The following is a 17489-nucleotide window of genomic DNA, read 5'->3' as shown; positions in this document are numbered from 1 at the left end:
AAGAGCGCTGACATCTTGCCTCAAGTAGTTGCAGATCTGATTTCAAGCCCAGCAAAAGTCAGTCTCCAACTCGACGAGACCACCGACGTTTCCAATCAAAGCCAGCTTGTTGTATTTGTGCAATATATAAAAGACGACGTGATAGAGGAAGATTTTTTATTTTGTAAGCCTCTTACAACAACAACCAAGGCATTCGATGTGAAGAAACTTGTGGATGACTTCTTCAGAGACAAAAATCTGTCGTGGAATATTGCTTCTGTAATTTGTTCAGACAGAGCTCCATGCTGGGACAACACTCTGGTTTTGGAGTGCTGGTGAAATTCGATGCACCACATATCATTGTTACGCACTGTGTTCTGCACAGTCATGCATTGGCAACAAAAACGTTGCCTCCAAAACCAGCAGAAGTATTAAAAATTGTAGTTGAGTGTGTGAACTACGTGCAAAATAGTGCTATGAAGCATCGCATCTTCAAAGAGTTGTGTAAGGAAATGGGCTATGAATTCAAGGTACTTCTGTACCATTCTAACGTTCGGTTGTTATCCCGGGGGAAAGGTGCTGAATCGTTCTCTGTGTGTGTGTGTTTGTTGAGTCTGAGTTGTCAGGATAATATATAACCTACTTATTATAATACTTATCATACATATAATGTGAATGCATGTACGTTGCTGGCCTCCAGCTGCAACTATAGCAGCCTATTATAGCAATAATGGCCTTTCAACAAATTGTTGAATTATTTTTCATTTTAAATGTGTGCTAAGCCTTAAAACCCACACAAATATTCCAAATGAACCTAATTTCTCTTAGAGGCAATGTACACGGTACTTGATTTTGTTACATGCAACATGTGAGTGGACATATTATAGTTTAACCCAGATTGATAAAACAAAAAATCCTTCCAATGACAGAACCCCCCCTCCACACACACACACACACACACACACACACACACACACACACACACACACACACACACACACACACACACACACACACACACACAGAGACCTAGAGGACTCGGGTTGCTCCGGTTGGAGTCGGAATGTGAGCCGAGAGCCCCGAGCCCCTCACTATTACGCGCGACAGAACATCAATCGGGTCTTGTCTTGCGGTTTGAGATTGTTTGCATCCAATCTAACAAGTAAGAAAGAAAGTATCGCGCTGTGGAAATGGACGCCGCCGACCAGGTGAGAATAGCGGGATGATCTGGACTCAGAGATGTGAGATTCTTTGCTAAATTGGCCAAATGTTTCATTAATTGGTGATAGAAATGCCGGCGCTGTTCTCCTGTGTGTCCTCCTGTAGCTTTCATCTGCGGGGACGTTTCAAGTGCTAAAATTACCTCTTGGATTTATCCGTGTTTTGGAATGGGTGAGTTGGATCTTTGACTCTTTTTTTGCATGCAATAACTTAATTGTGTAGCGTAAATACATCAGCGAATTATATAATGCACTGTAGGGTGTATTAAGAGTCCGTGATGTTATTAACTGGCTTTGACTCGATAATGTCCTGAATTTTTCTGCTACAACTTCAACTTCATCACATCTGTTGGCTTTTGGTACCTGAATTGTGGCGTTTGAGAGGATCTTACCCAGAATCACCTCGGCTTGGATCCGTTTCAGCTTGACCAAATACTCAAGTTTATGTAAGGACGTGTAGCTCCGTGAGGATGCGTTGGACGCGTTGTGCCAACACCGTGCGTTTTGCACCAGTCCACAACAAAATGCCCCAATTTACTTCAAGTGAAATGATATAACAGGAATGAACAATGAGGTCTGACTGAATGACAGCGTGCCTGCCTCTTGCTGTCTGGGTGCCGTTGTCTCTGGTGTTTATTGTACAGTGCAGAGAAGCCTGAAGGCTACAGAGAGATAAGTGACTTTCTTTGATGTGTATTTAGAGAAATCACTGTAGCCATGAAGGAAGCGTGTGTGTGTGTGTGTGTGTGTGTGTGTGTGTGTGTGTGTGTGTGTGTGTGTGTGTGTGTGTGTCCCACTGTAGATAATGCCATCAACTGTGCAGAGTATCCTCAAGCAGCAGAGAAAATATATTAAAGATAAATGTTTTTCTTTGAAGGGGTGACTCCCACTCCCACTCACTTCCATCAGACACGTGACACTTTAGCTGAGATAAGGCAGATGTCTATCAGTGAGGTGAGTCCCTGTCGGCTGCTTGTGTGTGAGCAGATTCATGGTGATACTTGAGGGGGGGAGCCAAAGAACAAACAGATGATCCAGAGCAAGTGTATGATTACGATAACAGTCTGTGTGTGTTTGAGGGAGAGGTGGAGGGCAGTATACTACACACACACACACACACACACACACACACACACACACACACACACACACACACACACACACACACACACACACACACACACACACACACACAAAAACCCAAGGAAGCAGGAAGCACACCTCCATGACACCATTATGAAATATACCTTTTGTCAAGCCAGCGGTTTTATACAAAATGCAAACAATTTAAGTCATCAATAAGGTATCCCGATGTATTCTGCAGCCCTTGGTCTCAGAATGATCTCTCCTTTTGAAGCCTCCATCTGTCGGAAAGATGTCGAGATAATGAATAAAAAGGAAAGTTTTATTTGCACACACCTTGTACATAGGTTACACCACTCCCTGTTTTAGTGCTCGCTGTTGGATTTGCACATAAATTGTGAGAGAATTGTCCAATGCAGATGTGGTTTTTGAGAGACACACACATATTTTTTTAAATGTATAAAAATCCCTATTAACCACCAACAAAACAATGAATAAAACATCACAATCCCTTTTGAAAAACATAGTCAGCCACTTTATTTTCTGTCCTTATGACCGTGCTCTGTTTTCAAAAGGCTTGCAGCAAGTGTCTTTTCACATATGACACCAGTACAAACACATGTCTTCCAGTTTGGCTTGTTAACATGCCCTCAGGCATTATTGGCTGCAGCCAAGGCAGCCATTGACATTTATTTGCTCATGATAATAAACCCTTGACTGTGGCTAACTTTAGTCAGTTGCAGCAGTCTAGTAGATTTCCTATACTCAGTCAGTACTGGGTCTGTACAGGGAGAAAGCAAATTAATAATCAGCCATGTCTGCAGGAGATTCTATAGGATGGTTTTACGGCTGTGTGTGTGTGTGCGTGTGTGTGCATGTGTGTGTGCGTGTGTGTGTGTGTGTGTGTGTGTGTGTCTGTGTGCGTGTGTGTGTGTGTGTGTTTGGCAGCCCGTCAGTTACTGGCATATTCCGCTGCAAACAGCTGTAAGGCCCCCTCCTCTCCACTATGAACTAACTCATGCAGAAGCTGTCCTTTGAGATGTGCCCAAACTCTTCACTGCGTGTGCGTGTGCATGAGCATGCGTGTGTGTGTATGTGTGTGTGTGTGTGTGTGTGTGTGTGTGTGTGTGTGTGTGTGTGTGTGTGTGTGTGAGGGATAGAAGGAGAAAGGGAACAAAATTGTTCAGTTGATTGAGCACATGATGCAAATGATATACATGCCTTTTTTATGCACTGGTGCATCATCATGGCTGTTGTATCATCTCACACGGGGGGATTTCACAAGTACACTCTCAACTCACTGGCTTCCTGTACTACAGCACAACTCTGACTGATGATTCATAAAGGATGAGTTTAATTTATGAGTAAGGGTCGTCCTTTTACCCAAATCTCAGGACTGACCCACTGTGCTATGATGTCATCCTCAATAGTTTACTTAACACCAATTCACTTTGGTTCGCCCGACAAAATCTGCAAAAATCCCCGTGACTTTTATTACCAAATGCCAATTGACAGTAAATGATTAATCAATTAGTTTAGTGATAGGAAATATCCGGCCAACCATTTTGATAGTTTATATTGATGTTGTGATGGTAATTCTTCACAATTTTCTGACATTTTATAGATTCAGTGGTTAATGGCTGTCTTCCGCCACCTAAAATGTGTGTGTGTTTTTTGTAAATGTAGCCTGGAAATAAAAGAGTCAAACTAGTACTATATATATATATATATATATATATATATATATATATATATATATATATATATATATATATATATATATATATATATATATATATATATATGTATATATATATATATTACATATTGGAAATGGAACCCTAATCTCCAAACACTTGACTGGATGACCATTATTTATTTTTATTGTGAACTGGAGTGAGATGGACCAGTACTTTGTAGTTATGCAAATACAGCAAAGCCTCACATGAAGGAAATACACAAAAGAATAAACCCATTTTGACAGCAGGCTTGAATTAGATTAAATGTTTTTTCTTCTTCTGTTTTTTGTCTTTCTCTCTGTCACATCTCGTGTCTCTACTTCATTGTCCTATCATCTTGATGATGTGTTATAATCTTTGACAGATTGCTGCAAATTTTCAGTTTGTGTAGGAGCATAAACACACACACACACACACACACACACACACACACACACGCACACACACTAACACCAGAGGAAAACTGGGAGATGCTGATTGGTTGGCCACAGCTGCTGACAGATATCACAAGAGACTTGTCAGGTCAAAGATCTGTGTTTCACCACTGAAATCACTCAACTCCCTTTGACAAGGAGACACGAGGCTGAGGAATAAAACAGCGCGCTTTCATGTGTACTACCGACTTAAACATGTCAGTGCCATGTCTATGGCTCCATCGTCACCCCCTCCACCCAGATCCATAACCTCGTTATCATTCTCGACACCCTCTTATTCCTACCCCACGCCAACCACACCACCAAAACGGCTTTCTTTCACCTCAGGAACATTGCACGCCACCATCCATGCCCTCATAATCTCCAGACTTGGCTATTGCAGCAGCATCCTCTTCGGCTCTCCCAACAAAATCCTCAATAAACTCCAACATGTTCAGAACGCTGTTGCTTGACTGCTCACATCCACCTGCCGCTATGAACCATTTCACCCCGGTCCCATGAACCTCCACTGGATCCCGGTCAAGGACAGGACTGACTTTAAAATGTTCACCACTGACAAAGCTCGAAATAACCTGGCGCCCTCCGCATCCACATCTGTTAGGCTCCCACCCTATCACCATTCAAGCAAGCCCTCAAAACACACCTCTTCAAACTCGCCTTTACCTGCTAACCCCTGCTCCCTTCTTTTCACAACATGACTCCTTGTGTTGCAGTTTCTCCAGTTTTCTTTTTTAGACATTCAGCTCTTTTGTTTGCTCCCTTGTCTTTATATTTTGTGTTTTGTTCTGTTTGTCTCTGTCCTATTTCATTTTTTTGCATCAATTAAACACATTAGTCTGCATCTGGTGACATCTGTCAACTCTGATATCTGTCAGTCTGAGATTCCCAATGTCTGATTGTCTCTCTTCACCCTCTCTGAAAAAAACTATGATCATCAATTGTGGAGAAATGTGAAATAAAACAGTTAATGAAAGATTTGGTTGGACAAAAAACTGAATTTCTGAAAAGGTTCAGTGGTCTATGTTTCAGCTTGTGGTCATTGTGTTTTTTTTCTCCACTTGAAGTCAAATCTGAGTAACATTGCAGTAATAATGTGATCCTTACATGAGCTCGGGTTGAGGGTTATGGTTGCTGGTGAGCTCCTGGATGTGGCATGGCCTTTATTGGCCATCAGGTCCGAGCTGGACCTCTGTGTCCCTCTCAACTCTGAGACGGCAGCCCGCCATCTGTGACCCAGACCGAGAAAGGTCAGGATTGTCTTCTCCTGTAGGAGGACATGTCTACTCGAACAAGACCCTCCCCCTGCCCCCCGCCCGTCACCCCCCCCCCCACACACACACACACACACACACACACACACATAGTGTGGTTGTGTTACGTTTCCGTTTGGTGCCTCCAGCTTCATAAGTGCAGTGACTCCCCCCGCAGGGTGCAGGGTCCGGGTTCCAGTCATAGGTCACCTGACCAAGTAGCCATGGAAACCCCATTGGGAGAAGAGGAGATCCAAGAAGGGGAAGCTGTTACAAAAATAAATGGAGATTTTCCGACAACTTGTGGTCAGTCAAGCTCACTGAGGGAGAGATAGTGGGAAAGATGAATCTGTGCGATGAAGAGCCCAAAGCTCTCCTAGCGCAGGAAGGGATTAGCTGCTGCTAAATGTACAACTGAAGCAACGATCAGACAGCTTTCCCATAAAAGCTCAGCAAAGTATTAGTGTTTTTTACACTGATGTAGCAGCCAAGATCAATACCATCAGAGCATGAGCTCATCTGTTCGGTGAGCAAGGAAAAAGCTTTTGCCTCAGGGATGAAAGTAAGGATGTCATAGTATTTGTTTTTCTGTTTCCCCATTTTTTAAGTGCATTAAAAACAATTAAATCACAAACATTTCAGGTTTTTTCCATAGTTCAACAACAGTTTCTCAGTATGAGAGTGATATCCTTTCTTCATCACTATAATAAGCGAGGTAATGTTCATTTAACTGTACATCGGTCTGCTCGCCGCACTGTGCTTCCATCCTGATTAGTGTTTGTCTTTTTGTTTTGTACTCAACTACATTGTGTAAAGCTCATGTTTGCACACTAGTGAACTGCAGCAGTGAAAGCAAGCAAGTGCATATATGTGTGTGTGTGTGTGTGTGTGTGTGTGTGTGTGTGTGTGTGTGTGTGTGTGTGTGTGTGTGTGTTTGTGTGTGCGGACTGTGTCTAATGCTTCCGACTGAGTGGAGAGAGGGAGATATTTTTACTCTACATTCACACACATCTACATTGCATAATTCAAGGCCCTTAAACACTCAAAAACACACACACACACACACATGCGCATGCACAGCGAGGACACGCAGCCATGCAGACACAAGCATATATATCTACTGTTAGTGAACGGAAATGCTATATGAATCATAAGCATGGAAACTCATGACACAGGCATCCACAAAAGCATATTACATTAAGAACACAAGTGCACCAAAACAAGAGAGAAATGATGAAGCATCGCTTTTGTGGTTGCTGAAAGTGATCAGAAAAACACTGAGCTTGAACTCAGTTAATATCAAAGTTCACGTTACTTTCATTAGAAGCAGGCGGATATCCATCGGTAAACATATCCAGAGATACGTACACACGCGTTGAGCCGTGACCGTCAGCCTGGAGCATGTAAATAGATCTACGTGTGCAGGTGAGCAGGTGGATAGTTTGGTTAGATTGGAAGTTTCCCTCAGAGGAAGATCCCTACTCTGGGGGCTCATTTCAATGTTTGTTTTCAGTCAATCCATCTACTTCGATTTCAAATATCCCACAACACAAGAATTTGCCTGGCTGCATGTTGCTCGTCTTCTCCCCATTCAAACCGCCCGCTCCATACAGTTTCTCCGAGTAGTTGTATTTTCAGTTATGGGACAAGCAAGTTTGAAAGAGGTATGTCTATCTTTCTCAATCTCGGTTTCAATCTCTGTTTCATCTTTCTCCTTCTTCATGTCTTCATAAAAAGTGTCCTAGATTTTTTTTTCTCTTCCCAGTCAAACAGGAAGAGGGGTTACAAATCTGAGGTGGTTTTCTCCTCCTGAGGCAGACACTTGACAACACAACTATTTCTATCGGCTTGAGTAGAGCAGGTGAACAGGGTGTGTGTGTGTGTGTGTGTGTGTGTGTGTGTGTGTGTGTGTGTCCAGTTTGTGAAAATGTCAAGTGTATCAGCTGATACACCTTTTAGCTCGCCTGCCACTTAAAGTGAGCCTCACCTCCCTGCTTGCTGCTTACTCTGTTGCTTCCTCTGCCACTCGTATCACCTCCTCTTGTTCAAGCAGCTACTCCGGTTTCTCTTTTCATCTATTCTATACTATCTATTTTACAGTCAAATGTTCTTCGTATATGAAGACAGCATTCCTTAAATACTCTGTCTTTCTGTCCACTTCACTCGCCATTCTGCTTCTCTTCCTTTTTTTTTCTCCATCCTATTTGTCTTCCTGTTTTTCACAATGGAGGGCTGTTTAAATTCGACTGTATAGGTCTGATTGTTGGTGGTTAAGCCCTGATCAGTTTCATAATCCACAGCTAGCCCTCTCTCTTTCACAGTGTTCATTCATGTCTTCATTTGAGCCTACATCCCCCTGCTCAAACTGCATTTAAGTCCGAGACTGATTCATTGCTCTCTTATCCACATCTAGATCTGTAGATTGTATCACAAGTTGTATTTTTGTTTAAAATCTTTGATTGAAGTACACATGTACTCACATTGGATTGAAAGCAAATAATGGTCTTAAGATAACTGCTGTGATCGTCAACGTCATGTAGGTCAGTGGAGAAGAGGGCAAACAGGGCTGTTCAGAGTTTTGTTTGCTCTGCAGACGGTTTTCATTCCTGTACCCTGGCCTCTCTCTCTCTCTCTCTCTCTCTCTCTCTCTCTCTCTCTCTCTCTCTCTCTCTCTCTCTCTCTCTCTCTCTCTCTCTCTCTCTCTCTCTCTTGTTCCCCTGGGAGCCCAGCTGGGAGAGGCAGATAAACACACGGGGGCGCAGGGCTTAACACCCACCCTCCTTGCACAATGCCACGCTCTCCTGTTCAAAAGCCCCAGCCAGAAATGAGAGGGGCTAAACCCAAGCCGAAAATCACAGGGAGTGGAGGCAGCTGCAAGAGAGAGAGAGAGAGAGAGAGAGAGAGAGAGAGAGAGAGAGAGAGAGAGAGAGAGAGAGAGAGAGAGAGAGAGAGAGAGAGAGAGAGAGAGAGAGAGATGTTTATCTGGGGGTGATAATTAGGAGAGAGTATTTATCCTTTCACTCTTCTGGTCACTTTTCTTGTACCATTTGTGTGTTCGAATACGCACATGCCACAGTCTGCACATATTTATCAGTCCTTTCAGCTGCACATGTCGCTGCATATTTCTTTTATTTCACGCATGGGTGAAAACGATCAAGCACATTTCTGCGTGTTTAATTGTGGCCTCATATTGCCTCAAAACTAACCAAAATATAGAGAGGGAATCGCTTAAAAACACTCCAGTAGAGGAATTCCCTGCAGAGGCAGCTGTGCACCAGCCGGTGAAGCAGCATTCAGCCTCCACCTGAGGCCTGAATACACATAACCATAGGGGTATTTTTGTTTTGTATTTTTGTTTTTTAACTTTTATTATTTTGATACTCTTCTTTGGAAATATTACCATACCAGACATATATTTAAGAGGAATGGAATACTAAAATAATTTAAATGGAACGTAACAATAGGAAAAAGATAAAAACAGTAATACAAAAACATATAGTTATTATTATTTAACAGGTATTATTATTTGAATCATAGTAAAAACTACATGCCAATAAAGTGATACATTACACTCTGGTAACCTGTTAGTTGTGTGTGTTTATTGACATCTGCCACTATCCGCACATGTATTCCTCACATATTTAATAAACACTGTTCTGATTTATACATTGTGAGTGCAAACACATGTACACAATCTCTGTGCTCACAGATATTGCCAGGGTGAGAGTGGGAAGTGTGGCGGAACCATCTAATAATGCTGATGCTTATTAAACAGCGCCCTCCAGAGGCCGAGGGGCACTCAAACTAAAGAGATGTCTCCTCCCCAGCAAGCTGCACGTCCAGCTGCCTGTAATCTGAGAGAGCGCAGGCTCGTGCTCACCAGGCGCCAGGTCTGATTATGGTGATCATGGTTGTGAGAACTCTTGAGGCTATTCAAGCTTTATATGGAAAACTGGGCCAAGAGAGAGCATATTAAGGGCAGAGAGTGCGTGCGTGTGTGTATGTATGTGTGTGTGTGTGTGTGTGTGTGTGTGTGTGTGTGTGTGTGTGTGTGTGTTAGAAGGTTGAATGTGACCGTGATTTTGTGTTTAATGTATGTTCATGATTGCTGATTATAACCAGAATCCTGACTTTGTCAATCATTCAGTTTTAACTCCTCAGACACCTAACTGTCAGCTGATGTCATCCCATCAGTCTATTGGTTCCTTCTTTAGTCTCATATCTGCTACCTGACTTCACCAGTCTTTATTATTTCTACCTCAAGCGGTGTTGTAACGGACATCGGCCCCTTTGTGAATTTACCTGTTTGGAAGGATTCTACATTTTTTAAGGTCTGTTCCTGAAAAGCCGCTGTTGTGTCTACTTGTGTTTCCCATCAATTGGCATTTGCTCTTACTTGAACCATGGTATAGATGGTATAGATTTAGCATAGCACTAGGGAAACATAATCCAGTGAAAGGTTCACCTGAAGTTAAAATGTTCCAAAGGGAAAAGCATAATTTTACTCAAGTGCACATCTCAGTAATTTCCATCTTCGTATCATAAATCCGGCTAACTATCCGTATGGATATTATTGATATCCGTACGGATTATAATTTATTCAATTGCATTTTCATTAAACTAGTAAGAAGGTTGTTTTAGAAAAAATACATTCCCACGTTTCTTTAGCAAATGCTCTGAATACATTTTCACATTTCTTCTCCAGTTTTCAAGGTTAACTAACTAAACAGACTGGGGTTGTTTTGCCTCTCGCCTAATGTGTCAGTTTTACCAATCACTCACACACCACTGCCATACTAGATTGTCGTTAAAACTACTCCTCACTTTAAGAGCAAAGAAGAAGAGAAGAGCTAATTATCTCTCCTTTGTAGAACGAGAGAGGCAAAGTCCACAGTTCGGTCTCTTTGGGGCGCACTATTGTTGCAGCGTTCCACAGAGGCAACAGCTTAGTTCAATCACGTGGTCATGGACAGGATGTGGAGGTAGTGAGAGAGTGAATAAAATGTACTTTCTCAGCTGTGCTGTTTCGAGAAGAGTGCACCGACTGGAACAGTACAATCTGAGTTTTATGAGAATGTTTGTGCTATTGGAGTTTAAGATATGAGTGTGTGGACGCGAGATATTTTGATTACAATCAAGAGCAAACTAACGAAAACAATCCACAAGGAGTGGCTTCCAGTGAAGAGTAACAGTAAAGAGTCTCAGTCTCTCATTGTTTTATTAGGCGATGTGACATATCTTTCAACATGCCTTCTGAGTAAAATATGTGTGATTGCAGAAGACACAGCATGTGTTTGGGCCCTTAAGACACACAACACAACTTTAGCCACACAGACAGTTATTAAAGCTTGTTTTACACACTGCTTTGTACTCTGATCATCATCATCATCATCATCATCATCATCATAATAAAGAACACAGTTGTTGGCTTTATACACATAAAAGCAGTAATGTTTATTCATTTTCACCATCCATATACAGGCTGAACAATCTTCTAATTGTCATTTGCTTTTAGGATTATTTGCTGCATTTTGTTTAATGATCTACTAATCACTTTCTGTTTTGGAAATCAGGTTTCTCAGCCATGTTTATCCATCAGCTGAAAGGTTGCTTAGTCAATCAAGTCGTTTGAACAAGCCGGCTGCTGTTGCTTTAGAATATTAGTACAGCATTAGCAGAAGAGGTGTACTTACAGAGAGAGTAACAGAGTAAACAGCAATACATAGTTCAGCACCACCTTCAGAAATTGGCCTAATGACTGATGAAAAATATGGAGCCATAGTCTAATTAGTTTTATAATTAAAGTTTGAATATCCTACTGTTTCAACTTGGGCCAGCAAACAGACACTTCATTTGTCTTTCACTGGATTTTAGAAGGACACATGGTTTAGGAAAATTAAAAATACATTTTTAATTATTATTTTGTATTTTTTTATAACGTGGTAGAGGGCAGACTTGTAGAGGAATAAGGCTGTAATAGACAGGTCAAAGTGTCGTAGTCAACATTTATTCACAACACACGCGCAGACACGCACTACATGGCCGTGGTTTCCTCAGAAAGCCTCTTCTAGCTTCTGTTTCAGTCCCACAAGGCTTCTGCAGCACATCACAACTGGATTGGATATTTATGTCCTCAATATGCATGGTTATATTTGCTCTGGTAAGTTCATGTGCATTTTTTTATTGTAGATATAGTATTTCAATAAGTGATCATTCTGCCGACTTTTTGTGTCATCACGCTGTTGTTATTTTGGCAGTATAAATCAAATTGTGCCCAAATAATGAACGTTTTATAGCCGGTAATGTAATGCAAGTTAAATTTGGAGGTTCTGTTTTTCTTTTATTGCAATCAGATACGCTTTCTCCAACACATGGCTAACGCAGTTATTTCTGTCAGATTGCATTTTACTTACACTTTCGTTTCTTATAATATACTTTATTCTTAGATTTTCTTCTATCGCTGCTGTGTTCAGAGTTAAACTTATTCTTTGTATTATTCTTTGTCTTTGTAGTCCAAGGGAAATCATGTATTGTATTGAAACAATAAAATTGCCTTAAGAATGTGAGCATCACTCGAGTGTGGTGAAGAAGTGCGCATCAGGTGAAGTGGAAGGAGCACAAACAGTGATCTCTTCCTCCAGACTCAGAGACTGTGTCTCTGTCCTAATTCAGCTCAGCCCACGTACTCACTGCAGCTATTGTAGTCAGTGTGCTGATGTTGCTATCAGCTGGTGTTAAATTGGCTTCATGGAGGAGAAGTTTTGAGATGTCCGTAAGCAAAATGTTGCTGATGATACTCATGATTTGCTGCTTGGGCTTATTAATTAATTCCAGTCACATTTTTAACCTTTCCTGTGGTTCAGTTTTGAAGAGTCTCAAACTCAATTGATATGTTGATAAAGCTGCAGAAATCCATATTTTTAAATATTAATACTGAGTCAAATTATTATGCTTAAAATGAGAGATGTTGCTCATTTTTACTCCTCAGTTCCTTACAGATCGATTAAGCATTTTGTGTCCTTCAACACATTGTTTGATCATACGGACCCACAGCTTCACAGCAGCATTGCTTTCAGCAGCAACAGGAAGCTCCAAACAGCAGACTGGCCAATAAAAGCAATTAATACTGCATGAGTATATTCATCTGTGTGATGGAATATTAAAAAACAAACCAGTGCATATGCTGTGGTTGGAGACAGCCACTATAATCTGACTAAAGCAATAAAGATTGTGTCTACAACTAGATACACAAACTCCATTGTGATGTAGAGAGGTGATACTTAAAATAAAACAAACTGTCGTCTGTAGCTCGTGTCATTATTCGTTCTCGTTCTTAAATATCATTTTTCTCTTTTTCTTTCTTTGTGCAAGCTCTTTGCCATTTTCGCATTTGCGACATGCGGGGGCTACTCTGGGCAGCTGCGGGTCAGTGTGGACTGCATAGAAAAGGCCAGGAGCAACCTCAGCATTGGCATTGACTTTGCTTATCCTTTCAGGTGAGTAAGTAGAAGGGCTTCATTTGTTGTCTCAACCTTTAATGGCAAGAATAGGAATCTGTGTTTACTCTGACGCACTGATACGTAGCATGATGGAGCCACAAAGGGATTTGAATGAATGCTCTGTGTGTCTTTTCACATACACGGCAGTCTTTGATTCTGCCTTTCTCAACACCCATACATTCAGACAATCTAAATAGGAATAGTTTTCACAGCTCATTGCGGTCCAGTGGGATGTTTTCTTTTATAAAAAAAAAGGGTGATTTAGCCAACATAGTCAATATACTGTACTTGGAAGCAATGTGGTTACTTTCAGAAAACACACTGCTGCCTGATAACTGCAGTTTGCTGTGACATAATGTAGGAGGTTAGTGAATTCAAAAATAACATGTGTAGGTGGACACCACAGATACAACTGTAACTATCTGTTTTGCAAGACCCTTATTCACTCAAGACTGGGTGAATAAGTGTTTTTCTGTGACTCTCATTCGACGTTACGAGGACTTTAGTTCCCAAAAGTTGAGTTTCAATGGTTGTAGAAGAAGAAGAAGAAGAAGAAAGTATCCTTTATTAATCCCTTTGGGGAAATTAGTCTCTGCATTTAACCCATCCATAGTAAATTAAGGAGCAGTGTGCTGCCGTGAGGCGCCCGGAGAGCAACTGGGGGTTTCAGTGTCTTGCCCAAGGACGCTTCGACATGATAACGATGGGGAGACCAGGAATCGAGCCTGATACCTTATGATTTTAGGACGACCACTCTCTCCTCCAAGTTATAGAAAGGGTAGAGGAATAAAGCACATGTACTAGGTCTTCCGTGGGTGAAACGTATCCTGGCAAAATAGTGTGTTTTGCACCATTTGTTGAATTAGGTTTGACCCTTTTACCTCCCTCTGTGTGTGTCAGGTTGCACCAGGTGTCCTTTGACGCGCCCGCGTGTGAGGGCATTAGGAGGGAACACGTGTTTCTCATTGGAGACTATTCATCCTCTGCAGAGTTCTTTGTCACCATTGCGGTCTTCGCCTTCCTGTATTCCCTCATGGCCACCATCATCTACGTCTTCTTTCAGAACAACTACCGTGAAAACCACAGGGGACCACTCATTGTGAGTACAGTGGACTCCGACTGGGGACATTTACAGTCTTTAGTGTTACCCAACATTGTATAATTATGCCCTTAAATTCTCAATACACTCTATTCCAGCTTATACTGACTCTGCCAAAGGAATCATGATGCAAGACGTAGCTAAGCAAAGCAAACCCCATCATGCGTCCACTACTTTCATAAAGTAGTAATAAAGTAATTGTAGGAGCCATTAGTCACGGGTGTGTATTTTATTGTGGTAATGTGTGTTTTACTGTGATAGCTTAAATACGGGGCACCGGTACAGGCAAGAGGGATTGATGATGCATGGGTCACGGGGAAATCAGACGTTGGTTTAGGTCTGCTAAACCAAGTACTTGGTACAAGTACTTGGTTTAGCAGATCAGTAACAGATCAGGAAGTCCAAATAACAACATGTAACTGCCGTCAGTTTATAATTAAACGGGAAATAACCCCAAAGATATACCAACGGCTGGACTCTTTTACTGAAGCAGTGTGTGAGAAACAGGATCTTATCCCGCACCCAGCAGAGTGGCAGACATGTAGATCGGCCACTACAGTAATGTTCTGGCTTCTTCCGCTAAATTATTTTCATATCCTGCCTCTTCTCTCCGACACGCCATCAGGACTTTATAGTCACGGTGGTGTTCTCCTTCATGTGGCTCGTCAGCTCCTCTGCTTGGGCCAAGGCTCTGTCTGATGTGAAAATGGCCACCGATCCAGATGAGGTGCAGCTCCTCATCTCTGCCTGCAAGGTCCAGAGCAACAAGTGTGGCTCTATTCAGGGACCACGCTGGTCTGGACTCAACACCTCAGTGGTAGGCCCCCAGCATGTGTGTCCCAAACTCTGGGTTGTAATGTCAGTTGAATGCAGTTCAAAGGACGTGGTGTGTGTTGCTTTGAAGGCAGTTGAACTGTCAGGTGAAGTTGAAGTTGAGGGATGCGGAAGATGAGTTGAAAAGATCCACAGATTCTTTTGAATTAAAAGTATATCATGATCTTTGAATATTTCAATAATATGAACAATTTGAATAGAGGCAGACCATTAAGAATGACAGTGGACATTGTTTCAAGTTTGAAAACTATTTATATGAGTATATGGAGTAGTCTAAGAATATTAATAGGTACAAAAATGTAAAGGATTTGATTGTGCATAACTGTCAAGAATTTCTAATTTTCCCAATTTTGCTTTGTTTTATTCTCTTTCCCCTCAGGTTTTTGGGTTTCTCAACTTTGTTCTGTGGGCTGGGAACATCTGGTTTGTCTTTAAAGAGACCAGTTGGCATAAGGGTGCTTCAAGGTTAGCAGGTGGAGCATCTGAGAAGCAGTCCGGCACCTTTAACCAGCAACCCTACAACCAGGAAAGCTTTGACCAGTCAGGGAGCTACAGCGCTCAGGGAAACCTCAGCCAGCCGTCCGAGTACAGCCAGGTGGGAGAGTCTACCTCCTACTCCAATCAAATGTAGCTGTGACGTTTTTGAATTGTGAGGGGCACTTCTGCATTTTAAACCAGAGCGACAGGGGGGGTTCAAAGGTGTAAAGGTACACCCTTTTAAATGAACAAGTAGTGTAGACCATTATTAGATTTAGGATTTCACTTCTTCTTTGTCAGAGGTGAATGTTGTATTTGTTGTAGTTTGAAACTCATAAGTGATGCTGTCTATCTCTCTGGTCTTGTGGAAGGAAATCGTGCTCCGTATTCGTAACATGAAGTTCTCAAAATGGTGTTGACTCAGTGCATGATGTTGTATCTGTGCTATTATGCTCTCTGTGAAACTAGTTTAATGAAAACAAAAAAATATCTCTGAAAGTTTACAAAAATGATACTGTCCTGGCTCATTACTGACTCTTATATTACATGTACAGGATATTATGTTTTTCTAATCTAACTGGAACTATATTTTGATAATGAGTATTTCAGATATAGATACGGATTCTGAATTTACTTTCGTGAAATATAAGTGTTATATTTGTTATGACAAATACATTCAACTCATGTCTGACATTGATTATATCAAACAATTGAAACACTTAAAGCAAAAATACACTATTCAATGGTTGTACAGGACAAAAGTACAATGTGCCATTGCAGCATGTTTCTTTCCAGGGGTTTCACTTCCTTATGACCCATTTCATTTGAGATTGTCCCCCTCATTATATATGTTTTACCTCTAAAGCATCCCCAGAGTATCCATTGACACTGCTAAAGCCCAGCAAAAAAGCACATCAGTACCACAGTGATAGTTGATGCATAGTGAATGGTCGGCTCATCTGTACATAACTAACATTGAGCTTGAAAATCCCTTCTGTTTTGTAGAAATTTGAATTAATCTGTGTAAGTCATGTATTGTAATATTGATTGGATAATGTCTGATTGCTGTTTGTTTTATGACTTATGCAACCCTGTTTCTTCCCTTCCTCAGCATGTGATTTGCATTAGTGTCATTGAGCAGATTGAACACCCATGTATGTACAACAGACGCACATCCATGATACATGTGTACAGGTTCATTTATTGGAACTAATGTGGATATCTTACAGGCATTTGTGGTAATAAATTGGCCCATGTACAACCTGCCCTGCATTTGTGGGCTCAGATCTCTCCGTCTGATCTGCGTGGCACTGTACGTCTAACTGTTCAAAAGCGGTTGGTTTCTCTAAGTTGTAGCATCAGACCGTACACCAGATGTTTTGCAGTTGACCCCTGACCTCTGATCTGCTGCCTTGGTTTCCACAGAAACAGAGATAGTCTTTGTAGGATGCTTCTTGTCTCGTGAGGATCTGCGACTTACAATTAGAAACCCAACAATGCCAAGATGTGGCTCTTTCTTTTAGGCATCAAAACAGTGAAATACAATATTTTACAGACAAGACTATACGTGCACGACTTCCTCTTATGTGCACACTGCACTCTTCACAGCCACTCAGATCAACTGAGCGATACACACATGTTGTGAGCAGGGGAATAGTGCTTCCCATGTGTAGTATTGATTTTGTAGTTTTTAGGCAACGCACAGATCTCACAATACATTTACAAACATGTGCATTATTATTCATATTAGTGGCAAAGGGGGCTTACTGCACAAAATATAAGAAAAAAACAAACTGTGATAATGAGGCCATCTTCAGGCCATCTTGTGTCATGTATCCCAAAACATTTAGTGCGGACCCTTTTTACATTTGGACG

The 17489-nt window shown here is 41.5% G+C and overlaps 1 protein-coding gene across 1 annotated transcript; it reads left to right on the top strand.

Annotated features, from left to right (window-relative positions):
• Window positions 1-1015: 1015 nt before the first annotated feature.
• Window positions 1016-16929, top strand: synpra (synaptoporin a). Its single transcript, XM_068594440.1, has 6 exons — window positions 1016-1187; window positions 1306-1371; window positions 13077-13201; window positions 14105-14303; window positions 14929-15120; window positions 15517-16929. Exons 1-6 carry the CDS (start codon window positions 1170-1172, stop codon window positions 15766-15768), a joined length of 852 nt encoding a protein of 283 aa, XP_068450541.1. The 5' UTR covers window positions 1016-1169; the 3' UTR covers window positions 15769-16929.
• Window positions 16930-17489: the final 560 nt, after the last annotated feature.

This window comes from Clinocottus analis, unplaced genomic scaffold, assembly GCF_023055335.1.
Source record: "Clinocottus analis isolate CAN_PGR_092001 unplaced genomic scaffold, fCliAna1.0.p SCAF_3, whole genome shotgun sequence".
NCBI classification, from domain to species: Eukaryota; Metazoa; Chordata; class Actinopteri; order Perciformes; family Cottidae; genus Clinocottus; species Clinocottus analis.
Note: the sequence above shows the minus strand (reverse complement) of the source record. Positions and strands in the feature narration are given on the sequence as shown.